Consider the following 9,673-nt stretch of genomic DNA (forward strand, 5'->3'; position numbering starts at 1 on the left):
AGAAATAATTTAAACATGCATTCCACAAAACAAAACACTTTTTGAAGAAATAAAAGGTTTTGAAACTTACCGGAACTGAAATTTGAGGATTATTTTTAAGTTTTCCAAGCACGGCAAAGCCATCAGTGTTGATTTTCCCTTTTGGTTTTATGTTTAAGGACTCTATTTTAATACAGTCAATAAAAAGTGTGACACTGTTTGCTTCCACAATTATCATAAGCTTGTGCCATTGGGAGTCAAACAAGAAAGGCAAATGTAAAAATGATGCTGTTTGGTGTCTTCCATCAGCTCCTTTATAAGAAAACTCAACACTTTTCATTTGACCATTGAGATTCACTCCAACTTGTTCTTTTCCTGAAGAATCCTGAATCTGCCAAATAGTCCAGTATTTCTGAAGTGTGGCCCCAGTCATCCGAAAAGTAGTTAGAAAGGAATATTCATCAGGCAATCCGTTGGAATATATGGCACTGTGTAGGATTAAAATACAGTACATTTATTCTGTATTTGTTCTGAAAAGCTCCACATACACCATAGACTAATGAGAAACCATGACTCAGTGGAACCATATCTCAACCATTCTTGTATTAGTGCACTTCTGCATGCTGAGCCCCAAAACAAGATGTTACTAAGGGCAAAAGAACTGGTTCAGAAGTGTGGGTTCTTCCAATGTTTCACAATTTTTATGATAACCCTTTCTAAGAATAAAGGATGGAGCAACAACTAACTCCTACTTCAGATATAGAGAGTATATCCTACAATTATCCTGTTTCTCACTGTTAGACTTACAAAGTCGCTCAACATTTTATGACTTTACCATGACCAGGGAGAAAGTGCAGATCTGATTTGATTTTGAAGGCATAAGAATGTCTTTTGCAAATGCATTTTCTTGTTCGGCCTGCCAGTAACCCTTTTGTTAAGGTATAAGCTATCACTTCAGCAGAAATCATTGACAAATATGTGGTGAGAACCCGCACTCAAAGCGTACTATGTCCTGTGACATTAAACCACAAGACTACAAGTAGCAGGGAACAGATTTGCCACATATAAAATATCTCATATTTTAGCAACTCCTATAAGGTGAGCTTTGGAAACACAGGTAGCACTGGCTGTGTCACTGTGCAAAACAGTCATTTTTTATTTCAAATGTATCACAGCACAATATTTAAGAAATTGGCCTTTCCATATTTATTCTGTGGATCATAAAACTCTAGTGTCATATCCAGTCAACATCAATACCTTATTTGCCATCTACCCACATTTAAGAATAAGTTTAAATAAATTTCTTAAGCATGAAGACATGCAGGGCTATTTTGTCCCCGCTTTCATTAGGTTAACTTCTCAAACAAGTAGACATCTTGAACAAAGATGATTTTTGAGAGGCAGATCAATCCTATCTCAGCAGCTATTTATATAGCATTAGTGGATCTCAGGATTTAGGCTATGGGGGGAAAAAAGCAAAAAAACTGTCAGCTCTTATTCTGTATGCTTGATGACTACTGATTTAGAAAGAGAGTACTTCCAGAAGCAATCTCCCTAGTTTGTAGTGCTCCAAGCTGCAGTGCAGCTGTGCTCCAGCAGGCAGCGGCACAGCCTCAGCAGATTTCAGGGAGGACGCAGCGAGCCTGGCAGCAGCTTCTGCTTACAAATAAAGTACCCGCAGTGCTGGTGTTTCTCCTTTTCCCCAGGAGCCTTTGCACACACCTGAGAATGGGGGTATAAGGCAGGGGAATGTTTAGGTGGAAAGTTTAGCTCATTATAAAAGGTGTGGAGATATACGAAGCTGGAAGAGGGGGCTCCTTGCCAGTATCTTTAATCTGTGTGTGCTTTGCTGTGAATTGTGTCTCTTGACTGAGGATGAAATCCTGCTCCACCTGGTTTTGTTTGATAGGATTTTATCTAACTCGTTGTGTTCTGTCATCATTTATTTTCAGTTTGTATCTTGCCCTCTTGCAAGCTTGCAAATGTCACCTTGTGGATATTGTAGCTTGCCTTCAGTTCTGAGCACTTTGCAGTGTTTACTGTATCCCTCCTTGTGTTAGGTTTCTGGCCTACACAATAAGCATATATATTCTTTCTTCTCCAGGAAGACAGTTCTTCTCCCTATTCAGACATACCTTCACTCTTACTAAGCTTCTGATCCAGTTCAGCACATCTTTTATGGCTCTTTGTGTCCTTCCTCTATAAAGTCTCTTTTAAAAATCTCCTCTACTGCTAAAACTTTAGCTCAGCTGGGTCATTTATCTCTTCAGATGCTGAATCTCATTTGTTCTTGCAGAAGAGCTGGTTTTTCTACTACCACACTGAAGGTGATATTGTTAGGTAATCTTTAAATAGCCTCCTTGTGACATTCAACTTTCTCTGTTAAGTTCAGTGACACCAGGGAGTCTGATACACTGAGCCTAAAAGAAGCAGTACTAATCCCAGATCCTCTGTGAAGAGGTTTTCAGCATTTCTCTGCACTGCTAAGTTTTGTTGTCATGGCAATACTCGTTAAACTATCACACACATTCTCATCCGACCTCAGCTGACACAATTCTACTGCCAAAAAAACAAAACAGGAAAAGAAACAAAAAACCCTAGTACATGTACATATTTTTTGATTAGAAGATTGTTTATGCCAGATTGGCAAATGAATTCTTTGCACCATATTTAGCTATAGACTTAGTATTTAGTATTAGGAGAACATGGGTTCTCCTTTTTTCAGACATTAAAATAGGAAAGAAATATGTTCAGTTTTTCAGAAGATATGCAAAGAAGAGAAATAATGTAAGAGCTTCTGACATTGGTAAGAGAAAATCAGATTATAAAAAACATATATCAAACCCTAAAGATAAAAATTCAGAGCACAAACATGGAAAAGTACTCACATTTTTAAAAAATACTAATAACCAATCAGAAGAACTGCTGCCTTTAGACTAAAGACTCAATATCAGTAACATGACTCAACACAGTGAAGCATGACCCATCACCAGAAAGGACCTCTGTAGGGGACTGTTACTGTGTAAGATTTATACCTATAATTCTACAAGCAAAGCAGAGACATATGCTCATCTCAGGTACTCCAACAGTAATGATCCTTTAGTGGCTTAATTGTATTTCAGAACACATTTCTTTCCAAAGCCTGTAATCTTTATATAGGCAAAACCCTTCCAAAATCAGCAACTTAAAATGCTAACTATTTGGAAACCATGGCAAATTTAGCATGATATTTAAATAAACAGTTGTAGAGAAGCTATTCCTCCATCTTACTGCCAAGTGAAGGGTGATGGATGCTGTAACTTTATTGAACAGCTGATAGCTGTATAAGCACTCAAATTCTTTCTGGAAATTATTTTTAACATAGGTGTTTCCAATTCCACTGATTAATGGAAGAGAACCAATCAATTTTAAACATAGATTCAGGTAAATGGGCAAAGAAAGAATTTATATAGAAATATATTTAAAGGCCAAAATCCAGATTTATTCTTAACCTATTTCCTATCCACTTAAAATTGTTCAGGATATGAGCCATCAGATATTTTTCTTTGATTTAGTTTTTTTCTTCAGTTTGTAAGAAAACATTCTGGTCCTGCTTTCCTTGTATACTCATACTATTTTTTTAACTGCTTCAGTTGTTTTAAGAAAACAAGGTTAGGTCAAATTTTTTTAATCAGATATTCAACTATTTACCTAAATTTTTAAAGTATTGTAGGGTGGGAAGTTTGAAACATTTTTAGTCCATCTAGGGGAACTTCTGAAACACTACTATTTCTTTTAAATCTTTTTAATAAATACCTAAGACTTTCACTAATCCTATATTATGAACACTTAACAGGAAAATTTCTTTGAGATTTCAAAGCTAAGTCCTACCCAGCCTTTAAAACAGCCAAAGTCATCTGACAGTGGTGAGGAAAGCCCTGACCCATCCCAGTGACCCCAGGATTCACCAAGAGCAGAAGACTTATGTTAGAAGCCCAACTATATACCTATTTAAGTTCTACAAAGTAACTGTTTATTTTATTAAATTTGGTTTTTTTGAGTTAGTTTATTTCTTAGGTGAATTCCATTGCTCACTGACTTAACTTAGTCCTTGCTAAATAAAGATTTTAGAACTGTTAGCACAACCCACTGGAGGTGGCTGTGGAAATTGCTGTGGCCATTCTCATGATAATGCAGTATCATGTGCCCAGGGTTGAGGGCTCTTTTGGTCAATCTGGAGACACTCATGCCTGCCTCTCCTGGAGCTGCCTAGACTCACAACTGACCTGGCACTCCCTGCCTGGCAGCAACTGAGCAAGCAATAACAATAAAACTTAGCTCAGCACTTTTAAAAGCATCTGTCCTAAGTCATTAACCAGAAGCCATTTGTTAGGACTCATTACCCTCAGCTGATCTTTATTATTCAAAAACTCCCACTGCCGAGCTAATTAATTCTCTTATGACCTAATTAGCTTCCTAGCTGCATTTTGTCTCTTCCACTTCAGCATCCTCATCAATATCTGGGTGGGATAGCATACTCACAATGTGAAAGGAAAAGCACCTGAAGAGCTTTGGTGGTTAAATGTAAAAACCCAGACCTTCAAGCACATGCACTTGAGGAGTGCTGCTTCACAGAAAAGCAATATTCCCAAAGGGGAAAAAAAAAAACAGAAAATAGGCCTTTGAAATATTTCAAGTTACTGGTAAAGCTTTATAAACTTCCTCCCTATTTTGTTTGGGGTTTTCTGTGTGTGTGTTATGACAGTTGCATTCATGAAGTCAAAGGTTTAGGATTTCATTCAATGTACAAAGATTATTAGCCCTTTTCCCACATATAAAAAAAAGTGTCACGAACATATTTTTGTGCCAATATTTTTTTTTAAGATTTCCATTAAAAAATAAACACAATTTTTATCCAAATCAACAGGATTAATTTTGTACTTACTAACTGGTGGACACCTAAACACGTACACAGATTAAATTGAAAAATTATGGGTTCACCACATCCAGTGAAAACAGCTATATGTCATGGCAGTTCCACACCAAGTTATTACATGGAGAACACTGGATGATCCTTCAGCAGATTTTACTCTAGAAGAAGCACTAGCCAATGGGAATTTATTTGGATGATGGGAGAAGCTAAGTTATGACTTGTGTGCAATCATTTCTGTTCATTTTGGGATATACTTCTGGGCAAGCACACAGAGCAGCAAAAAGACCAAGCTACAACTTGGTAGCATTTTAAGTAAGTTCTGTGAGTTTTTCAAGGCATAAGCTATTGCTACATCAGAGACTGAATGCTGAGCCATGCCCATCCAATTGAACTCTCAATCCCATACCATATAGCCATTCTAAAATGGGCTCTTCTGCCCTAGTATTAATCATCATGTGTTAGCCTAAAAAATTATTTCCCTGTTGCCAACATGTTTGATGAGGGTCCCTCCCCAGTACTCCCATGACACTTGGGCTATACCAGCCACCCAGCTCGGGAAAGCCATGCTGGCCATTTTTCCCAAACGCACTCTATTTTTCCCTGCCCCGCCTCTGGATGCAGCGAGGGCGCACAGGCCGGAGGGTGACCCTGGTGTGCGAGCCCGGCCCGCGGCGGCGCCGCTTCAGCACCGCGGGCAGGGACAGCTCCGGGAGCCGGGGCGGGCAGCGCAGCCCAGCCCAGCCCTGCCCTTTCCTTCTCTCCCCTTCCCTCCGCTTCCCGCCCACTGAGAGGGCCACGCTGTAAAATAACTCTTGAGCAGAGCAGCGAGCTCTGCCCCGGGACAGAGGAGCAGCACACTGAGACTCTGGAGCACCATCGGGGCTCAAACCTTATATGAATTTCCTGGGCTGACGACCCCAATCAGAAGTCAGCTCAGATGCTGGAGTAACGCAGTCGACATAGGTTTGTTCAGGGTAACTTGTGTATATCAAGCACATATTTCACTAGAACCATCTATAGCAAAAAGCCTAAATGTCGGAATCCAGGATATTCCTCTGGCTGCCCTGGAGGACTTGAGACCCTGGCAGGGGGCTCAGAGACCTTGGCATGGAGTCAAAAACACCTGTGCCTTTGATTCTAGCCCATGGAAAGTGAAAATATTGCTGCTTTCATCTGAGAATCTCCAATTTCTAGTGAAGTGATGATCCCATTTGCTGTCTGTGTTTGGATTCACATTCATGCACTAGCAGCCCTGATTTGTGTTTCAGACTGAAAGTAGCCATGAGCCCAACGTAACCAAACGCTTAAACTCTAAAGTAGCTTAATCTGGTGGCGATGAAGGTAGGAGCCAGGGAGGATTGCAGCAAGAAAAGTTGTTAGTGATAGGTGGAGTAAGACAGAAACTCTTCACAATCCAATTATTCCTAGCTGAAACAGTAGTCCAGTTAATGGTCTTGCCACTTAATTGCTAGGTTGAGGCATTCTTAATTACATAAGGTGCTGGAACAGAATCCAGACTTGCCTAAATTTGGCAAAGACATCTCTACCCTGCTGTACTGTCTCTATTCCTTCACCAGTAGCAAGTCTGGCCTCTAAAGCACTAACACAATTAGATCCTTAAATCCTGACTTCTATCATAAATTCACTGTAACATGCTAAATAATAATTTTCAACTTTTATAGATTAAGTGACCATAAATCAACAGGAACATTGATGTACCTGTTACCTAAAAGAACACAATGAAAAAACCCCCTCACCTCAGAATCAGTGAGTTCTTATCCTACCTCATCTCTGAAATCCTCACATGCTCAGAAAGATCCCTTTGTGTCAATATTTTAAGACAACTTTTTTCCCTCTCCTCCTGTTACATTTTTTTTGCCTCCCTATTTCAAATCATCAGCAACTTCTGACATTGCTTTCTAGAGGTGAATCCCTTAGCATCAACAAATCTTGAGGCACTCTGAGCAATATCAGTGGTTAGAGGGAAGTCCCTGAAATTGCTGCTACAGAATCAGTCTGATCTGGTGGTAGCAATGAAAAAAAAAGTTCAATTCCTCTTTCCCCTCCTGAAAACTTTTTAAGTTAGTGATCTAGCTGGTGGGAGATCTACCACTTAAAATATAAGATTGCAAAATATCTATATTTTAAAGCCAAACAAGGAAGGCATTACCTGGTTGGTATCCTGAAGTCTACGTTGGGTCCCAATTTATAAGCTACTTGTAGAGAAGTGGATCCCACTACTCTCTCAATAATTCCTTGGGAAGCAGCTTTTTCTATCTGAAACTGAGAAATCAGGTCAAAGCCTGCAAGAAAAAAATATACATATCCATAATGTAGCTTTCATTTAATTTGAGAATTGTGCTGTCACAGAGCTGAATATAACCTGATATATTTTTTGAACACCACCTTTTTCCTGAAAAAGTCAGGGTGCTACTTGCCTGGTAGGTCATCTTGGCCAATCCTGATTGTTGGGCAGATATCAGTTCTGCGACTGGCACCCAGAATAGCCGGTAGTCCTGCAAAAAAAGGTGAATTTACTAACCATGTGCCTGCACATTGCCACAGATCACCTTATAAAATCAATGGAAGCAACTGTAAGATTATTAGGACATAAACAGAGCTATAAATAATAATAATCAGAGGTATATAACAATTTAAACTGTACTCAGTAAAGTAAGAGGTATGAGAAAATAATAACCTTTTTCTAGAGAGCTCCAAATTAAAACCAGGAACTTGATATGCTATTTGATCTTTCTTCAAGCCTTTAAATGAGAGTGTTATAATTATTCTTCTCTAGCAGAGCTATTGAGAAATAGTAATAGTTTAAGAAGGACTGCTGTGTAAAGAGGTTTTGGGTTGTAACTTTTTGTGATTCAAGCAAACTTTAAAAAAAAAAGGCCAGTTACCTAAATCAACAGTCTCTCTACTCCCAAGGAAACTTAAACAAACCTCATGCCAACTAAAGAAGTTGTTGTGAGTCAGTTGGCATCTTTTCCATCCTCTCTGGTATTCCAAGCTTTCCCACTTTCCTCTGTGCCAGATTTGATCAGAAAATGAACATTCATGAAATGTAATGTGGTGACAAGAAGACCTTACAGACCTTTTTTTGTTTACCAAAATGAGAATGTAGAAGAAATTTGTTTGAGGAAACTAAATCTAAAACTCCTATTTTTCAGAATATTATTTATCAAAAAACCTTGTCATGGCCATAAGACCTACAAGATACCCAGAATTAAGGAAGGAGGAAGGAAAAACAAGCATTTATTTGAAGAGTTTAAGAGCCATGTACAAGTCTAGTACCAAGTCAATCTGGAAAATGTTAGCAGAATGTGTGTAGGGAAGAATGAAGAGTGGAAGCTGGAAGGAGAAGCATTTCTAACCTACAGAGAGCCTCTTGTGTGCTGCAAAGGCTCAACCCTAAATGTGGGTTTCCTTCTGACAACATAGGCTTAAAGAGAACATTCAGGTTGACACATTGCACCTTAGAAAAGACCTCATTCTATATTCTTTGATGAGACACATGGCTGACATCCAGCCATTTACATTTTATGCCCAGCAAATAAAGTAGAACCAGTTTATTGCCACATGTAGCAGAATCTCTAACTAGAAGCACTGAAAGACAGGGAAGGTTTGTGTCCTGTATTTGCCATCTACATCCAGATTTTAATCCTTACCTTAAAAATACATCCAATAGCAAATTTAAAGCAACACACACAGCTCTTGCTTTTTTCCTGGTTTTCATATATATCCTTCTACCCATTCATGCATATATAAATGCACATAGACAGCTCTCACTTTGTGTGATGGCTAGTTACAGAGGATTTTAGTTTTGAATAAACACAGAATAATTCTTTTGACATTCAAAATTACACAAAGATAAAAGGTAGATAAAATCTGTCTCCTTACTTGATTGGTGTTGGATGGTGGCTGAGATGAAAGACCACAGAAAACTACACAGGTAAAACAAAGCTGTAATTTTCCTGCAAACAGAAAGAAAACTCCAGTATGAATCTACAGTTTCTGACAGGTTCTGTTATTAAATTTCTCCCCCAAGCCATGCATATTAAGCATATAAAATACCACCTAAGGATCTGCTAACAGATTTGACAAGACAATTTCTTTGGCAAGATAATTTTTTTAACATGACAACGTTTTATTTTTGCCTTATAAAATATGTCAATAAAGCTCTTTCTGTTGTAGTCCACTAATATAATGCTGGCAAGGACAGCTTTCACTGTTCTAATCTCTTATTTACAGATGTCTCTAAATCCCACTTGTTCTCTTACCAGTGGCTTTTCATCTTCACGGCTGGATTTCTTCACTTCTCTCATGTGAATGCACAGGGTAAATCGTCACACTGCCTGCTTCCCTCTCATTAGTCCGACAAGGGAGTGCAGCAGAGGGTGCAGACAGCAGCTCCTGCCCCACCAGGACCCTGCAGAGAGGGAGGTGCAGGCTGCTGGGCTGGTTTTAATCTTTCCAAGGGAAGGAGGTGGAGGCTAGACAGACATGTGGGTCCTGGTGGGCTCTGAGGGCGGACCTCTGGAGCCAGCTGAATATAAAGAAGCCAAGAGAGCAAATTAAAGTCTCCTTCTTTCACCAGCACAAGGGCAGGGAGATGCAGAAAATGTGAGTTCAGCAAAGCCACTCTCTGAATGGTGGGATCTGCTGTCCAGCCAGGCAGGGGAACAAATTTTATGTACCAGGAAGTGTGAGGAAGCTGGTGGCCCTGATATGGTGTTAAGACTAAAAGCTCTGAGAAGAAGCAAATCCCTGTCCTAT

The 9,673-nt window shown here is 39.3% G+C and overlaps 1 protein-coding gene across 3 annotated transcripts in view; it reads right to left on the reverse strand.

The window, feature by feature from the left end:
• COL9A1 (collagen type IX alpha 1 chain) overlaps positions 1 to 9,457 on the reverse strand; it is a 61,797-nt gene extending 52,340 nt beyond the window's left edge. For 2 of the 3 annotated variants that reach the window (XM_077174800.1, XM_054629798.2), the window contains exons 1-5: positions 9,178 to 9,448; positions 8,798 to 8,871; positions 7,330 to 7,407; positions 7,062 to 7,194; positions 71 to 467 (exon numbers count right to left, since the gene is read on the reverse strand). In XM_077174800.1, coding sequence (XP_077030915.1) covers positions 71 to 467; positions 7,062 to 7,194; positions 7,330 to 7,407; positions 8,798 to 8,871; positions 9,178 to 9,191 — 696 coding nt within the window. In that variant the 5' untranslated portion in view covers positions 9,192 to 9,448. Of the gene's footprint in view, positions 1 to 70; positions 468 to 7,061; positions 7,195 to 7,329; positions 7,408 to 8,797; positions 8,872 to 9,177 lie in introns of all 3 variants that reach the window. The other variant, XR_013181251.1, reaches the window with a different exon arrangement.
• Positions 9,458 to 9,673: the final 216 nt, after the last annotated feature.

Source organism: Agelaius phoeniceus, chromosome 3 (genome assembly GCF_051311805.1).
Source record: "Agelaius phoeniceus isolate bAgePho1 chromosome 3, bAgePho1.hap1, whole genome shotgun sequence".
Lineage (NCBI taxonomy): Eukaryota > Metazoa > Chordata > Aves > Passeriformes > Icteridae > Agelaius > Agelaius phoeniceus.